Below are 17470 nucleotides of genomic sequence, written 5' to 3'. Positions count from 1 at the left end.
TAAACAAAGGCCACAGACACTTTGTGCCTAGGACACAACCCAGGCAGATTAAATTTCATGCTGGCTATACCAATGATTCAGGTGAACTACAGCATGCTACTGCCTATCATGTAGGAGCCTGGTGTGATATCCAGAACTATGATGTGTAGATGGCATTTTAGTGAGCCAGTGGGCTCAGTGTCTGGTGTTAAGGGTTAGTCAGTTCCATGGGAAAATACTAGTGTCTGAGCACTCCCATAAATAGTTTACAACATCTATAAACATCCTCTTGTAACTCTAGTAAATATAAAAATACATATCTGGCAAGCGTGTCCCACTGCATACTGCTCTCAAATACCAAAGGTGTTTCTCTTCGTAGTGAAGTTATAAGTTAATCACTGAGGAAGTAACTTTCTTGACAGAAAAAGGAAATCTTAGGAAATCTAAGGGCTGATGTCTTAATGAACTTGTATCCTTTACATTTCTTCTTTTGAAGACATTTATCTAATGGCCTCTCCTGATTTTAGTTTTTGGATCCTGGTATTTCAAATACTTAGTAGTAAAATTGTTCAGAGGGTGTAGGGATAGACGTGTGCTTAATGTCCTGTCGCCATCTGTGGTGCTACAGATTGATTGAATTAATCTGATACATATTTGCATGATCAGGTCCTAACTGATCATCTGTTTCTGAATTTCATCAGACATACTGTCCTGTGTGCAACTTTTACTGTTCTGCACCATCCTGATCAAAACTTTTTTTTTTTGCAGGCTTGTGGGCTTTTTTTTGCTTGCTGGAGGTCAGAGATAGTGTAATGCAACTTTTCTTACTTTCGCAGAAGTTGGAATCCTTGCCAAGTCCTACATTGACCAAGGGCAGCTTATTCCAGATGACATCATGACGCGACTAATGCTGAATGAACTGAAAGGTTTGGATCGTTACAACTGGCTATTAGATGGTAAGTTGGCATATTGGATGTCACTGTATATAGAGAGGAAATCTGCACTGGAAAGCTTGGAGTGTTTTGGTCACTTGTGGGTGGCTACACTCCAGTAACCATCTTCAAGTTGTAGTAACCAGACAGTATTTATGGCCACCTTGTTGTGAAACCTTCAGCAGCTAGTCTGGCCTAGTTTCTTTGGCTGTGAAATGCTTTGGGTGCATCCTGCCTTAAGAGCATTACAGGGATGTTTAATAAATGTTGAAAAGCATAGTTCAACATTCCAGTAAAATTTCAAAACTAGCAATTCTGGTAATTCTGTTGCTTTATTTCCTCTTTAAAATATGCATTGAGAAGTTTCTTTTTTAAAAGCCTTTTCTTGTTAAAGTCCTTGGGGAGTGGAACACTTTTTTGAAGAATGAGGCTGAGGAATTATTTAATTAGAAAGGTAGGTATGTGATGCAGCAACAAGTATGGAAAGCAAGTACTGCAGCAGTGCAGTGTGTAATAAATCACTAACTAAAACACTGTTTAAGTGCTGTAAAAGATCTCTGTCGTTCACTCATTGCTTCTGTTCTCTAGAGTGAATTGTTCTGCAGCATAAGCTCATTTCCTCAGCAGTCACTGTAGAGGGAAAACGCATTTGCCACTGTCTTCATTAACTGAATGGCTCTTGTTACGCCAGCCCATAGGAGTACAGTTGGATGCACACCACAAGATAGTGTCCAGGCTGGATGTATGTGGTTTTGGATTCTAGTCACAACCTGTCTCAGGAGATAAAACTCAAAAGTTTTTGGTGTGTCTTATTTGGAGAAAGTGAAAAACCCATAGTGCTTCCTGTCCCTTAGTACTTCATTGTAATTGCTCCTACTACAGTGATCTGTTCTGGTGGCTTTAGTCACAGTTATGCTCCTCCTTAGTGAATACAAAGGTTTAATTTCCAGTGAACAGCACAATGAAACCTAACCAATAAAGGAAAGAGTTGCAGATGTTTTTTCCTTTAGTTCCAGGACCTTTGTACACAAAATCCAGCCTTGTGGATCTGGATGTGTAACAATATAGCTGGGCACACTGGCAACTCTTAACAGGAGGATGGTGTGGAGAAAGTAGGAGAGTAGATAAATTTCTGCTCTATGTTAAGGTGCTGCCTTCTTTAAGCCTTTGGAGCAGAAATATTGTCTGCGTTAGCATTTGTAATTAGACTCGGTGACTTACACTAGGTATAGCTCTGGCATAACTGGCTCTGTAGGAACAAGTGTTCTGTTGAAATACGTTAACAAGAAAGTCTTCAGTTTGGTAACTGCAACTCAGAACAAACAGCTGAGGTAAGCTAGGCCAAACTCAATAGAGTTGCTGAGCTGCTTTATGCTTACTTAGCCAAATACCCATTTGCACTGCCTTACAGTAGGTTGGTGGCTTCTAGAGTCACAGCAGATGTAGCAGTCTGAGTTGTGCGTGGGTATGGTTTGCTTAGATTTATGTACTGTACAATTAGGGCACTTTTCTTTGTGTTCCTGGATTCTTCATATTTCATCACATCTTGCAGATTAATTTTTCTGTATTAACACTGTATGCAGCAAACGCTGGTTCAGTTTCAATGAAATGCTTTTGTAAAGGCGCTTAAGTTTCTTGAGGAAGTTTCTTATTACTAAGTCCCAAAGCAAACTCATCTTCCAGCTTTATAACTAAGATGTGTGGTGGCTGACAAGCCTATCAATAGTAAGAAAGAACAGCAGCACTGGAGTCCTGGCTCTCCCTCTGCTCTTAATGTTTAGAAGCACTTTTATGGGATAAAGTGAATGTGAGAGAAATAGGATGAGGGCAGTTGATGACTTTGATGCAAACCAGGTCCTTCAGACTTAACGGTCTGAGTTAATCAGCTCTTTCCTTTCGTGATGTGTTGGACAAGACACAGTAGCCTTAAGACTGTATTTTATATTTTTTTTCCTGTTGTAAGGCTAGTTCCTAGCTGGTTCCTTACTCAGGCCATTGCTCATCAACCAATGTTATGCAAAGAAGAGTTTCTTCAGTTCGTACCTATCAGTACTTGCCTTTATGGAGACGTTTACTTGTAAAGTATGATGAAAAATACAAGCTACTGAAAAACGTAAGACTCTGCAAGAGCTTTGTGGGTAGAGGTATTATTTCAGCGAATTTGTGGTGCAGTAGCATGTTCTGCAGTAGCTTTGACCAATTAAGTTCTTGTGGTCAATGTTTCATTTTAATTTATTTTGTGGAGACCTTGTTTTTTCTTGTTCTCTGTTCCTGTCCCTCCCCTTCACTAGCTCCACTAGAATTTCATAGTAGTAACATGTGCTACCACAGCCATAGAGTTCATGCGGCAAAATGCAGTTTCTTGTAAGTGCCAAGACAGATTCCTGTTTGGCCTGAGTGTTCTCACAGTCATCATCCCTGAGGATAGTTTGATACACTAGACTTCCCAGAACTCTCTCTAAAGCTACTCTTTTATGTAAAATTAGTCCTAGGCGGCCTCTGGTAGATTTATTTGGCTCACTGCAGCTCAATAAAATAGGTTTGTAATGTTTACCTCCTTAGGCTAGACACACAACTGTGCAAGTAGGTGTTCTCACAAATGTTTATAGGTTGTTCCAGACCTCTGAGTGAACTTCCTGTACCTTTTGTTGTTCAAAATGTGTATACAATGCTTTTATTCCATGTAGCGGTATGTAGTACATATGAGTATGGGGTCTTTTTGCATTTACTTGTTAGCCTTTTGGGAAGATGATTCACTGAAACGAAGAAATAGAAGCTGTGAGACATTTAACAAGTTAAAGTGCCATGGCACACTGAAAAATACATGGAAAATCTGATGTCTCTTCAACCTTTGCAGTATGACAATGCTTGGTTTTATTTCTGCCTGACAATTATTTTCTGTCATGACTGACTCCAGGTAATTCTTGCTATAACTCTGCCTTTGGATTTTTATGGAGTTGTTTCTTTTAAAAAGGATTCCCCAGAACAGTGGCTCAGGCAGAAGCCCTGGATAAAGAATGTCAAATAGACACTGTGATTGACCTAGATGTGCCATTTGAGACCATAAAATGTCGTCTCACAGCACGCTGGATCCACCCTGCTAGTGGCAGAGTCTACAATCTTGAATTCAGTCCTCCCAAGGTGCAGGTAAGCAATACACATTGGTGCAAAATAAATGTTGCATTGCATCTGGTAATTGCAGTAAAATATTGTTTGCCTATGTTGTTTCAAAACACAGTATTGTAGAAGAAAAAGGCTCACTTCTTCTCTTAGGAGCACAGAACCTTTCTAGTAACACTGTGCCTCTGAGAGTATGTTAGAGACCTGGTAGAAGTTCAAGATTATGGACAATGTGTTTGTCCCCTGCAGAATGAAACTCCATGCTGCTTTGTCAGCTCTTGTTAAAGCTCTTCACTGATCTGGAGTGCTCTGTGTTACGCACTGGCACAAGGGTCAGGCATGTTCTTAGCCTGTTCTGCAAGTTTGCAGCCTGTGCAGTCCAAAATGTAGTTTCCTTTTCCTTCTTTCAGAGTACTCATTCTTTCTATCTAGGAAGCACACCAAATCATTGGAGGAATCCACTTAATGCTTTCCCTGTGTTTATATTTACCAGGACATGTATTTCAAGGGAACAGTTGTCATATTGCAAAACTAGATGATAGGGAACCTGTCAGGGTAGCTTCTTTACAAAAAAGAAAAAAGGTTGTGGCTTAAGATACCCTAAAGAAGAACAGTAAACTTGAAGACAATGATACAGGTACATAGTTACCTTAAGATTTTGTAGGAACTCAGATTATCCTCAGTGCAACTCAGCTTAAGCTGCATTTCATCCTTAACTCTAAATAAATTACCTGTTGTGGCATCACATTTTCCCTGCAAGCTCTATTAAGTTACATCAGGAACATAGCAGGCCTTGTAGTTTTAGGATTTCAGTGTTGCAGGAAAACAGCCTCACTGAAATAGCAGGTAACACTGGAAGTGAGCAATTGGAAACGCTGCCTTTGTATTGTTTAAAACATATCGGTTTAAGTCATGGCTATTTTTCATTGCAGAATAGCATAGGCAAGCTGCAACAGAGAATTATCAAGAGCCACCAATGAGTGGGCTTCGGCTACAACAGCTTTGCTATTAGGAACACTCCACTCTGCCTTCCATAGTAGGCATATCACAACACAGGGAAGTAGATTGCAGTATTTAAGTGAAACCATGGAGCTGAACAGCTGAAATACAGCTGTTACCTAACAGACCTGCAAAATGTTTACTTACTCAAGAGAACAAAAAGATTACAGCTTTAGAGTTAATGCGAGGCTGAAGGCTCAATATTTGATTGGTATAATGAAGGCACTAGTGTGGCTGTCTGCACAGACACTAAAAAGAAACACTTCAGTGTTTTAAATTATTGTATTACATAAAGAAGGTAAGTTGGATGATATAAATCCATCTCTGATGAGATACAGATGTTCTGGAACAGATGTTTTTCACACCTTCATGAACAGAGCAGCTTACCAAACATTAATGGTTACTGATTTTCTGAAACTGACTGCCAGAATGCAAGCAGGAAAGGAAAACTTTTATGGTCTAATTGGTTTTGTACTTGCAAGATCACTCATGTTTCCACTTCAAATGTCAGATTAAATTCGTCTTTAGGGAAAAGCAAAGGTCTTGAGAATTTAATTAATATGTACGAAGGAGCAGAGTCCCGTGTATCTGTGGTGGGTCATGCTTTGTGCTTAGATGCACAATGATTCAGTGCATCAAAGGAGGAGCCGACTTCTATGCCCCTAGCTAGTCCTTCATAAGATATGCTAGTGGTCAGTAATTTCTTCAGTCATTGCTGGTTTCAAGTCTTAAAAGCTCTGTAATCTCTTAAAGCACTTCAGTAAATTGGAGGTGAAATGTGCAATAAGGTAGGAGCTGTCATAGTTCAAACATTAGGTCCCTACCTCCGTTTACTGAATCCTAGAAAAACTTCAGCTGGCTTTTATGCCATATTTTGTACAGCTCTTGCTAAATGATAACTCTTCCGTTTTGCAACTTAAAATCAAAGGGCAAATAACTCCTATCCCCATTTCAGTATTGTCAAACAAAGGTCCAATTGGTTTCTTGCTAATTTCCTGTTATGCAGGAACATATTGTTTTCCCTCATGTATGAAGGGTTTATCTACATATTTCTCATATTCAGTGAATGTTCCAGAGAACAAATTAATCAAGTTACTATGACCTGATGTTCATTGACAATACTGAGAAAATATTTTTAAATTATGGACTGTTTTACTGGAAAGCCTTTCTCTTTATAAGCAGAAATCTACATCGTGACTAACTGGAAACAAATAATTTAAATAGAAAATTACACAACACGTACTTGAGCATAAATAAGAATTATACACCAGTGTTTGCTTTTAACCATGATTAGGGCATTGATGATATTACTGGAGAGCCGCTTGTTCAGCGTGATGATGATAAGCCAGAGACGGTTACCAAGAGGCTGCAGGCTTACGATGCACAAACAAAACCTGTTCTGGAATATTATCAGTAAGTAGCAAAATCTGTTCTTCCACATGCTAAAAGCTTCTTCCACATTAGCATAGCGAGGAACAGATCTCTTCAGTTACAGAGATATTGCAGCAGTGAAGATGGTATGAGTAGCAGTGTATCTTGCATCAATTCAGGAAGAAATCAACTCAGTAAAATGTTTTCCGCTGTTGCATTAAACCTCTTCAGGAGTCTGCTTAGCAAAAGAGCCTTTCATTGCAGCCACATTTAGCTTTACAAAGAGCACTATTCAGTACATTACAGTAATGTTCTGAGCAACATAACTCTGGTAGGTAAGGTAACAGAGACAGTTGCTTTTTTTGGAACATTTAACAGCATTTTCTCTTCCGGATGTGTAAGTGGAAGCCCTTCTAACAAGGGTAAGCAATCAAGAAGTAATACACAAATAGAAACACTGTTAATGAGGATTTAAGTGTGGCTGTTCCAAGAACACGACTGTGATGGGCACAGCTAGCAAGAGTCTTTGGGAATAAGTAGCTGTTTGACAATACTGCCATTTGCATCTTGGAATGGTAACAAATTATTCTTTTAAGAGAAAAATTTATATACAAAGTTTCTTTTAGTGTAAAGCTGCAAATATCACATTGTTATATTCAGATAATAGTAGGTCACCATGTAGAGCTTTGTAGTCTTGTCCTTGCGTAGGCAAAGAAATCAGGCTTCCTGACAACATCCTGAAGTGACTGTCCTTCCTGTCTCCATATCCACCACCCTTCATTATGTTCTATCAAAACTATTGAGCAGAAGACTAGAAGCTCCATCTTTGGGGTGGCTAAGTTTTAAATAAGTTTTTCTGGATTAATGGTGATTTTCCTGACTTCAGTAGCTTTCTGAAGTGAAAATGTCTCAAAGCACCACAGTTAATTCATGTGCCTAAACTATTATTACTGATAATAACATACTTTATAGATAAAACCTGCTACTAGAACTAATTCAGAATAAACTTGATTGTGCCTGGTTCAGTTGCTTGTTCTGATGCCTTCTTTGATCCTTAAGGTGTGACTGTACAATATCATAGTTGTTTGGATAACTGTTGTATAGCTGCTATTTAGCATATGACTGCATTGCTGCTGCTTATTTTTACCCTTCATAGTTTGTTATAAAGCACTCTGTGGACAGCTGTCAGTTTTATGAACGGATGTGGCCAATAGGTCACTGTTTAAGGAACAGAGTAATGCATGTGCAGCCCGCATTCCCAATGTTATGGCTGTTCTTGGTGTTAAATCACATGCATATTTGCACACTCCTGCCAGGGCAGTCATAAAGTAAGGTGGAAATCCTGGAACAATAAAGCAATTTGACTTCTGTAATGCTTTCTTTTTCTTCCTTAGGGAAAAAGGGTTATTAAAATCCTTTTCTGGAACAGAAACCAATAAGATTTGGCCACATATCTATGCTTTCCTTCGAACCAAGTTGCCAGATGTGAGCCAGAAAGATGCTGCCAGTCCCAGGTGAAAACAGGTCTAACTTCTGCTCATCTATCATAGCTCACACTTGATTACATGAGATTCAGCAATCAAGGATTTCTCTAAGCAGTCTACCAGAACAATCAATAATTAAAAGTCTATGCTGTCCTTAACTTACATTATGATGAAAATTTGTTGCCTGTGGGGATACATTAAAGACACTTTAATGCTGTATTTTTTAATATTAAATATACCCAACTTTTATAGTATAGTAACTGACTTTAACAAAAGCAGCTACTCTTGTGTCTCTTACTCAAAAAATATGTTTGCAAATACTGACTGGTGAAGGTAACACATTTCAGAATACAGCTTAATTACAAAGCACATTGGTTGATTTACTTACTCATGAAATGTAGTGCGAAGCAATGATAAGGACATGAAAGCACACTTCCTGAATGTGTGATTAGTTGGTGCCAGCCAGAAGCTGTGTGGAACCATGACCACCATTCTGCAAAAAGCCATTTCAGACCAGAACTGGCATACATATAGGTTGATCTCATGGAAAAGAGTCCCCTTCTTTTAGCTTTGCTTGCACAGATGTTAGTTGATTTTGCTGGGCTTACATCAACCTTAACACTTGCTTGGATGATCTGCCTTATTACTATGTGTGTATTTCTGCCCTCAGAGCAACCATCTTGCAGGCATGAGACCTGGAGTTTCAGTGATGTGTAACACATTTGGTAAAGTCTCTGCAGTTGTGTATGATGTCAATAGTAAAAAGACAGGAGACACTGAACACATTAAGTATAATCTGATAAGCTTGTACCCAGATGATCTTGACTAGTGAATGTGTCTTTTCTGCTATCTTTGAAAAAACAACTCATTGATGCCAGTGCCAGGATTTCCAGTGGACAAATTATTAACTTTGTCATATTACTGTAGCAAGTTTTATGTTAGCACTTGGACTGGTTTACGTGAGTTCATACTACTAATTCATGTTTCTGACCAGCTCTTGTATTTACTTATTCACTAGGTAACTGGAGTTACAAACCTCCATAGGCCGCACTTTTTAACAATCCAGGTAATGCAGACATTGCTATTTTTCAGTGAACTCTCCTAGTCTATTTGTTATGCTCACCAGATTGAGAGTTTCAAGAAGAGTCAGCAAAACTTGAGGATCAAACACCTCTGTCTAGACAATGTCTGAAGTAGCTGTGTCCTACTAATGCAGGTCTCAATCTCCTTTTGTAGTGACTGTTTGTAAACAACTACAGAGCTGTGGTGCTGACATACCTTGAACTACGTTTGTACTTCTAGTTTTAGCATTATCAATATTGAGACACATTTGAGTCTAAAAAAAGATGGTCATTGTAGAATTTGTAAAGCTTTCCCATGACTATGAATTATCAATATGGACAGCAGCTATCACTGCAAGCAGCTTTCCTTAAATTTTAAAGAAAGCTTGCCAAAAAGCTGACCACTTATACTTTCATCTAAAAATGTGCATATGGAGGCTGTAGACTGTGTTTAGATATGCACTTCCTTAAAAAAGTCATAGTTAGAAAACATTAGCTATTACATTAAAATAAGAAAACCCTGATGTGCTGCTTACTTCTATTCATGTATTTTGATTAAAATAAAAAGCAGCTATGCTTGGGTTTTTTTTGTAAGTCTACATAAGCTTCAGTTATCTGGAAGGGGGAAGGAATCTCCTTATGATTTGACACTTATTAACACCCCATGCAATTTTAGCCCCTTAGAAACCTGCTTTTGCCTGAATTAGCAACTGCAGGTAGACTCCGTTCATCAAACTGTTGAAATCAATACCTTCCAGATCTTACATACACTCAGAACAATAAAGGACTGAGAGCGTATACCAGTACTATTATTTGAGACAAAAGCTGTCTTCACTGGAGTATTCCAACTGCATTTTTATAGATTGAACTGCTGTAATAGCAGAAAAGCACAGTAGAACTTTCGATTGCAGACGTTCAGTGCAAGGCCTTCTCTAGAAGTAGTACTTAGATTTCCAGCTCCTCAAACAGGAAGCTTTTAATGATTTTCCACTTTAACTGTTTGAACTGGCAATATCAGAAACCCACTTTAGTTCAGTAATGTATGAAATATCTTTCAAACATCACAAGATACTTCACCCTATATGAACTGCAAGAGAGCTTTTTTTTTAAACTGAATTCTTAGCCTAACCCTTGTATCGCAAGTTCCCTCCATCAGATACTTTTCCCCGTAATAAGAGTTGGTTTAAAAAAACTCTGAAGTTAGCTTTATGAACAAGAAGAGAGTCAGACTCTCAGGAATCATATAAACCAGCGTTCATACATAGATAACCATTGCTTACACTTAAGGACAAATCCAAGTTATACTTAATGAAAGCACAATGTAACATGTAAATTCCCTTAGTAGAGGTAGAAAGTCAGTGTTTTAATCTAATCCATTCAGGTGTGACATACTGATACCAGATACTGATTTATTGCTATTAGTGATAACCAAATTTGAGAACTTATGATGTCAGCAAGGTAGCATAAGTACAGTTGTGATGTCCAATATTCATAGAGTAAAACATGTCCACATCTGTAGTAAGACAATAGCAGATTCTACCAAGAATCTACCACTTCTTGTAAACATTGTATTTGTGCAATTTTTTTTTTCATACTTTAATTTCTAAAGTCATGAAAGGCAAGGTTAGTAGCAGAAAACACATCCAGTTTCACATTCGGCAATATAAGAACCCTGCTCTTCAAGGACAACCAAAAAACCTAGCAGCACATTTTCAAAATAATATTACAAGTTTTTCTGAATTACCCACCCTTCAAAATCCCTTCCCTCTTCAAACCAAACAACAACAAAAAATATCTGACACCAAAAATAAAGTGCAGTACCCAAAAAAATAAGTGTCAGGAAAATAGCCGTGTTCATTCCTTTGAAAATAAAAAAGAAAAAAAAAGTACTTGGCCTCAGTCTTAAGAGTACTATACTGTGTCCATCATTTTGGATTCTTCTTCATCTCTTTGTGTCACAGAGTTTAAACTGCAGACATCTGAGTTTATGGAACCTTGCAGATCTCCTGTGTTCTGCAACAGATGAAAAATTGACAGCTTAATTCTCCATAACTGTGTATATGGAAGAAAAGAAAAGAGAGAGAAACAAACAAAGAGGTTTTAGCTTAAGTTGGACTCTTTGTGTAGTCCATCTTAAGATGAGACAAATTTGCAATAGTACGAAAATAAGCTCTAAAAAATTAATCAATCAATGTTATCTCATTGTGTAAAGAATTCTTTAAATTTGCTGGCATAGCTTGTATTTGTTCTCAGTATTTATAGCACTTGACTGCACATTTACTTAAATTTCAGCTGTTGGATCTTACTTCAGAGATATTTTAAGCAAATTATTTCAAATAAGTAGTTCCAATTGTGACCCTAATACCTAATTTTTTACAATCTTTTAAGTTGCTTCTTTATTCCAGAATGTGGCCATCACTAGTACTGTAACAAAAGACCTAACTACCCTCAGTTTCCTTTTATTACAACAGGAGATTTTCCTTAGGCCTGACTTACCTGAATGATCCCATGAATAGCATTAGTCATTTTACACTGAAAGCTCATTTCACTGTCTGTGGTGAAGACTGTGAATAAGATTCTAGCATCTGATCAATTTGACGATGCAGTTTTATTTTAAGCATGAAAATGTAAGGGCACTCAACTAACATGTGCTTTTCACTTTATGCAGATACTTTCTGAATTCCAGCACGTAAAAGGAAAGCTTATATATGCCTTGTGTATTGATAATACTGCATGTTATATCCTGAGCACTAGCAGTCCTAGGGATAGTACTCTTTACATTTCAGAAAGGTACAGCTTCTTGAGGCAGGACCTAATCCTACCTTAGTTAAATTAATTTCTAGATATAATAAACCTACCAGTGAAAAAGATGTCAGCTCTCCTACAAGAGCAGGATTGACACTGAGATCAGGTAGTAACATAGTTTGAAAACCATGTGATTGTGACCAGATTCTCACTCTCATCTTGAATGCCTCAAGTTCATTTTTAAAAGCCTCAAAGTAGCCTTCTCCTGTCTGTAAAGAGAAAAATGAAATATTTGCACTTCAGCCAGATTCACTTTTGAGCTGTAAGAATACACAGTGCTGAAAAAAAACCCACACAGTAATGTGTGTTATGCCCTCTGGGGAATAACAACTATGAACAACTCAAGCAAAATGTTAGTCAATTTAAAATAAAATTTCAGGTAGATTTCTTTTTAAGACAATCTGTACTATTTATATGTAGGAGTAAAGTAATTGATTTATCTAAGGACATGTAAAAATAAATCTAATTTTAGCCTTTACTTTATTCCAACCCAGAAGTCAATATCCTTAGAAGAACTGTTGCAGCACTCTGATCAAAAGTAAAGCACAAGTTGACTTGCACTTTAACTGAACTCCTTTAGGCAATACAATACTGAGATCCATCAGTACTGAGTAACAGAATAGAGTCTACAGCAAACCATAGTTTCAGTCTTCCCACATTTCTGCTGCACAGCTCTACATGGTTCTATTTCAGTAATGAGAAAGGGACACTGTTTTCAGCCCTACTGTGAACTGCAGATGAAATAGAAAGTTGTGACAATAGATAAGTACACCATGAAAACACAAGTGTAATTAGCCAGAATCAGTCCTTACAGTGGTCTATATTTGCTGTTATTACTTAGTTGTTGCTTGTCTATAACACCCCTGTTGTCTCTGTGCTGTATCTTGCTCTCCCACCACTAAACTTTCCTTTTCAAGGTTGGAATTAACACCAAAAAATTCTGTCTTGAAAATAATGGCTAACAAACTACTTTCCCGTAAGCGGAAGTCAGTCAATAAAATACTTAAGTCTCTTATGGTTAGGAAGAAACCTTCGCTAAAACACTACCTTGTACAGCATCAGGAGTTTCTCCCATCATTACCCCAGTTGACTTACTTTGGCTTTTTGGAAAAAGAGACGAAAACAGCCTCTTGGATCCACATTGCAGCCTCTGGCAATTTCTATAATAAACTGCATTACAACTGCTTGGTGTGCTACTTGCTCCATCAGAGCTCTTTTCTAAAAATGAAATAAAATAAAACGAAACAAAACAAAACAAAATAAAATAAAAAGTTATGTTTTAAAGATATTTGCTATGACTGTATTTCTAAAAGCTTTCTAGATACTTTCATCAATAGAGAGTTGGTAGGAAGAACGGTTAAACAGCTAATCAAGTTGGTCAGCTTTTCTATAGTGCAAGTGGGAAACTGTATGCTTTCAGACAATTTAAACATCTTCGTACCTGTTCAGCTTCTAGGTGAAAACACCACAACATGAGATACCTGGATGTTTCTTCACATACAAGATATGGGTGATCAGACAAAAATCTTTGACTGTCATCCCATCTGCTCAGCATACCTAGTAAGAGAAACATAGTTAAGGCATTCTAAATGGATAAATGTATTAATGCAGCAAAGAAGTTACTTGCATTGATACCCCAGTGTATAAAGCCTTTGCAGTTCACTAAACTCAGAATGCCAGTGTGCAGCTAAATTTGGGATTTTACTTATACATTTTAACCAATGCTGAAAGAGTATTACCAGAAGGTATAATCAGACTTTCAAGACACTAAAAGTAGATTTTAACAGTCACAATTTCATGTATTTTAATGCATCTCTAGCATTGTTGATAAGTTAATCAGTTCTCATACACAGTAAGTGGTGTAGGTATCTATTAGTTACATCAAATAGTTTAAAAAGTTTACAGATAGAGATTTATATTCAGTGATTCTGACAAACACAGATCCTCTAAACATTTGCAAATAAGAATGTGAAGAAAAGAATGTATAACCTATCAAAAATGAAAGTGTTTCTAACACATGATTTGCTAGGTTTTCAGGAAATATGAATTTAATTACAGAAATGGCTTGATCTCAAAAAGCAAAGTCACATCAGTATTGGAAATTCAATTAGAGGACTGAATTGTTTCCTTTACCTTCATGTAAAGAGCTGAGTTTAAAAATCAGAACTCCATATTTAGACCACTTCTTAAAATTGTCCTTTGTGTATCACTTGACAGTAACAGTAAAGTCATTACTGGCAAGAGGTACCAGATGTACTGCTTTCCCTGTCTATCAGCCTATAATTATAACTGGGCTAACGATAATTCAGTGGTAATGACCTAAGCTAATCTTAATTCTAGCAAATGCCTAAAGAGAAAGCAATGACTAGTATTTCTTTTGGCTGTTCTCAACAGTTACCATGCAGAAGTTCTTTATTGCTTGGCAGCCAGAGCATGATCCAGAAACAGGACTCATGTAATATGGCTAGCAAAGCCCATACTGCCCCTTAACAGCAACTAGCATAGAACAAGAGACTTGAAAGAGCATTAATGTACTGTCCCTTTTTACAGCAGACATATTTTGAATTAAAATAGCAATGTGGCTTTGAATTTACGAGGTAAGAAAAAAATTATTATCTTTTTTAAAAAGGTGGTTTCTGTAATAGATTAACCTGAATTTAGACAACAAAGTAATTTTGCCCAACTCCTGGCTAGGAATCCTGCAAGAAAGCCTCTATTTTTCTGTTGAAATGTACAGCAGGGGAGACGTCTTCTGATTCCTCTATCATTACATTTAGCAGTTAAGGTATTTGAGAGAATCTGTGCTTATCGCAGCTATTTGAAAACTCTGATGGTGGTGTGCCTCAGCTTGGTAATTGCAAGGCTTGCCAAGGCTACCAAGACAAGAAACCCTAAAGGCCAAAGAGCTTAGTAAAAATGAGTTTGTACAAAGAATTTAATTTTGCCAAATCAGTCCTGTTCTGAAATTCCAAGTATGGCTCTACTATACTATAGTCTGAAACCAGCCTGTAACTAAGAATAAAAGCACTTCAGAGAACCATCAAAATTTCAGATTACTTTACAAGATCAGCTTTGTGCTTAATTAAGTTCAACAATTATGACAGAGCTAAAGTGACACCTAGTAGATAATTAGATATAATTTTAAGAAACACAATTCCATGCACACTTATTCTCAGTTGTTGTTAACAGACATTTCCCTTTCACCAGTCATTACCCTTGTAGCTTAATAGCCACCAGAAAAATATTAAAAGGCGATAGCAATGGACAATCTCATGCACTTGTATACATGACTTATATTTCCATAAATGTCCCTGCCTTTTCCCACTGAACAGCAGAAAAAGTTGCTAGAACTTTAGTTTTCAGGGCTTAAGCTCATTTCAGTTTGGTTTTTTTTTAAATTAAATTCTTATTGGTCACAGGAACTAACAAGTTTCTACAGTTTACACCTTATTTCACTTTGAAATTATCCATCTTGATAAAAACAAAGCTGAATAGTCAGTTCATTTGCTAGCATTCATTCTGTACAATAACATGCTTACACAAGTTCTGTAGAAGTTTAAACTGCAAAATGTTGGAAAAAGCATGCTCACCAAAATGTCTAATCTTTTGTTCGTGTTTTTGCATAAGTGGTTCAGACACATCTTCATCTTCTGTTTCTTTTCTTTTTTGATTAATAAAGCTCTAAAGAGGACAAAAATTGTATTATCACAGAAATTCCCGACATACCTTTTCGTAATATATATGAATATTTTATTTTAATATGTTACTATTTAAATGACTACATTCTAATTTTAGAGTCATGTCATATGCTCGAGAAGGTTTTCTTTAAAAAAATGCATTACCTAATACTAGGATTTAAAAGTCTCAGTCTACTGACCAAAGAACTCTCAGAAACTTCTCTCCTTGGGTAGGAATTTACTCATTTGTCAACAATGAGCATCATGTATATTGCAGCCTGGATGCAGCTAAATCAGTGAAATTAGGAGATGCACTACCTGTTCAAATTAAAATCAAAGCTGAGATTCTACTATTAAAAAAAGTTTGTGCTAAATAATCTGTAGTACAGTTGTCATTATTAGAGGCAAAGTAACAGTTTCAGATTTTAAGAATTTGGCACAGTAGAGAAGCACACTCTTCATGTGAGGGAACTACTGTTCAGCACATTTGGCAACACTTGCACTACACAGAATCACAGTGGTTTGGGTCAGAAGGGACATTTAAAGATCCACCCCTTCCTGCTGTGGGCAGAGCCATCTTCGACTACATCAGGTTGCTCATAGCCCCATCCAACCTGACCTTCACTGCTTCAAGGGATAGAGCAGAGGCAGCTTCTTCTCTGCCCTGCTTCTCTGGGCAGCCTGTTCCAGTGTCCCACCACCCTCATCATAAAAAAAATTTGTCCCTATATCCAGTCTAAACCTATCCTTTTTCAGTTTAAAACTATTACCCCTTGTCCTATCGCTACAGGCTGTGATGAAAAAAACCAAACTCCAACTTTATTATAAACTCCCTTTAAGTATTGAAAGGCCACAATAAGGTCAATAGGGGCTCCCCAGCACCTTCTCTTCTCCAGGCTGAACAATCCCAACTCTCTCATCCCGTCCTCATGGAGAGGTGTTCCACCCCTCTGACCATTTTCATGGCCCTCCTTTGGACCAGCTCTATCAGGTCCCCTTCTTTCTTGTACTGGGGACACCAGAACTGGATACAGTGCTGCAGGTGGGGTCTCACAAGAGCTAAGTAGAGGGGGAGAATCACCTCCCTCAACCTGCTGGCCATGCTATTTTTTATGCAGCCCAGGACACAGTTGGCTTTCTGGCCTGAAAGTGCATACTTTCTATATACCAGCACATATCTAATACCTAGAAGACCCACACAAATTCTGACCTGCACTTCTGGTAGAGAAATGTCATCCAGATTTGTAGTATGAGTACAGCTTACTTTCTTTCATGAGGCAAAGTAAGAAAAAAAAAAACCCCATTGAACACATACTGTGGTTTTGTATTGTACTGGACAGAGAAGACACTCTAGTAACAATCAGAATCAAAAAAAGAGGCTAACGCTTGTTTTCATGCACACTGATATGGGCCATACCTTATTAAATACCTCCTTACTAACAGGATCTGTGTTCCATAGATTCTGTGTTTCCCTCTGGTTTAGTGCTGCTTCTTTTCTTCTCCACTCTTCCTCTCTCCATCTCAACTCTGCAGCTTCAGTCTTTGCTTTAGCAGATTCCTGATCCTGGGATTCTGAATTATGCAGTGCTAAGGTATCCAATTTTTGCTGGGCTTCTGCTAGGTTCCACGTGCATTCTACAGTGTGCTTCACAAACTCACTTTCTTTTTGGCAGGCTAATTCTATCCCTTGGTTGTATGTCTGTGAAGAAAATCAGGCATGCTATTTATGGAGGGAAAATGGAAAGTTTACAGTTTGTATAGGAGCAGACAGGCCTAAATCCCAAAGATAATGCACCTGGAAGGCACCTTAGCATTATATTTGCAGGAATGATGAGACATGGTATGGTAAAGCTAGATGTGTTTTAGACACAGATTTCTAATTCAAGCTGTCTTAACTTTGTTAAGTACATTTGCAAATCCATGGATCATGTACTGCTATTGGTAACAGTCTCCAGACTGTAAGAATGCTTTTGACACAGATGAAACTCTTCTGGTTATCTTTGGGCTGCAATGCTAGCACTGCCAAGTGTGAGAGTACTCTA

The 17470-nt window shown here is 37.7% G+C and overlaps 2 protein-coding genes across 2 annotated transcripts; one reads left to right on the top strand and one right to left on the bottom strand.

Annotated features, from left to right (window-relative positions):
* The first annotated feature begins 818 nt into the window (after nt 1–818).
* AK3 (adenylate kinase 3) lies at nt 819–11376 on the top strand. The gene is made up of 5 exons (XM_010188951.1): nt 819–935; nt 3886–4058; nt 6325–6443; nt 7796–7915; nt 11352–11376. The coding sequence occupies exons 1-5, from the start codon at nt 875–877 to the stop codon at nt 11374–11376; spliced, it is 498 nt and encodes a 165-aa protein (XP_010187253.1). The 5' UTR covers nt 819–874.
* A 51-nt stretch (nt 11377–11427) lies between these two features.
* Nucleotides 11428–17127, bottom strand: CDC37L1 (cell division cycle 37-like 1; the record flags this gene model as incomplete). The annotated part of the gene is made up of 7 exons (XM_010188952.1): nt 11428–11442; nt 11805–11956; nt 12319–12325; nt 12847–12969; nt 13193–13308; nt 15342–15432; nt 16846–17127. Coding segments are annotated over 7 exons (786 nt in total), but the record flags the coding sequence as incomplete, so codon positions are not given.
* Between the last annotated feature and the right edge of the window lie 343 nt (nt 17128–17470).

The sequence above is a fragment of the Mesitornis unicolor genome, unplaced genomic scaffold (genome assembly GCF_000695765.1).
Source record: "Mesitornis unicolor isolate BGI_N332 unplaced genomic scaffold, ASM69576v1 scaffold44757, whole genome shotgun sequence".
NCBI classification, from domain to species: Eukaryota; Metazoa; Chordata; class Aves; order Mesitornithiformes; family Mesitornithidae; genus Mesitornis; species Mesitornis unicolor.
Note: the sequence above shows the minus strand (reverse complement) of the source record. Positions and strands in the feature narration are given on the sequence as shown.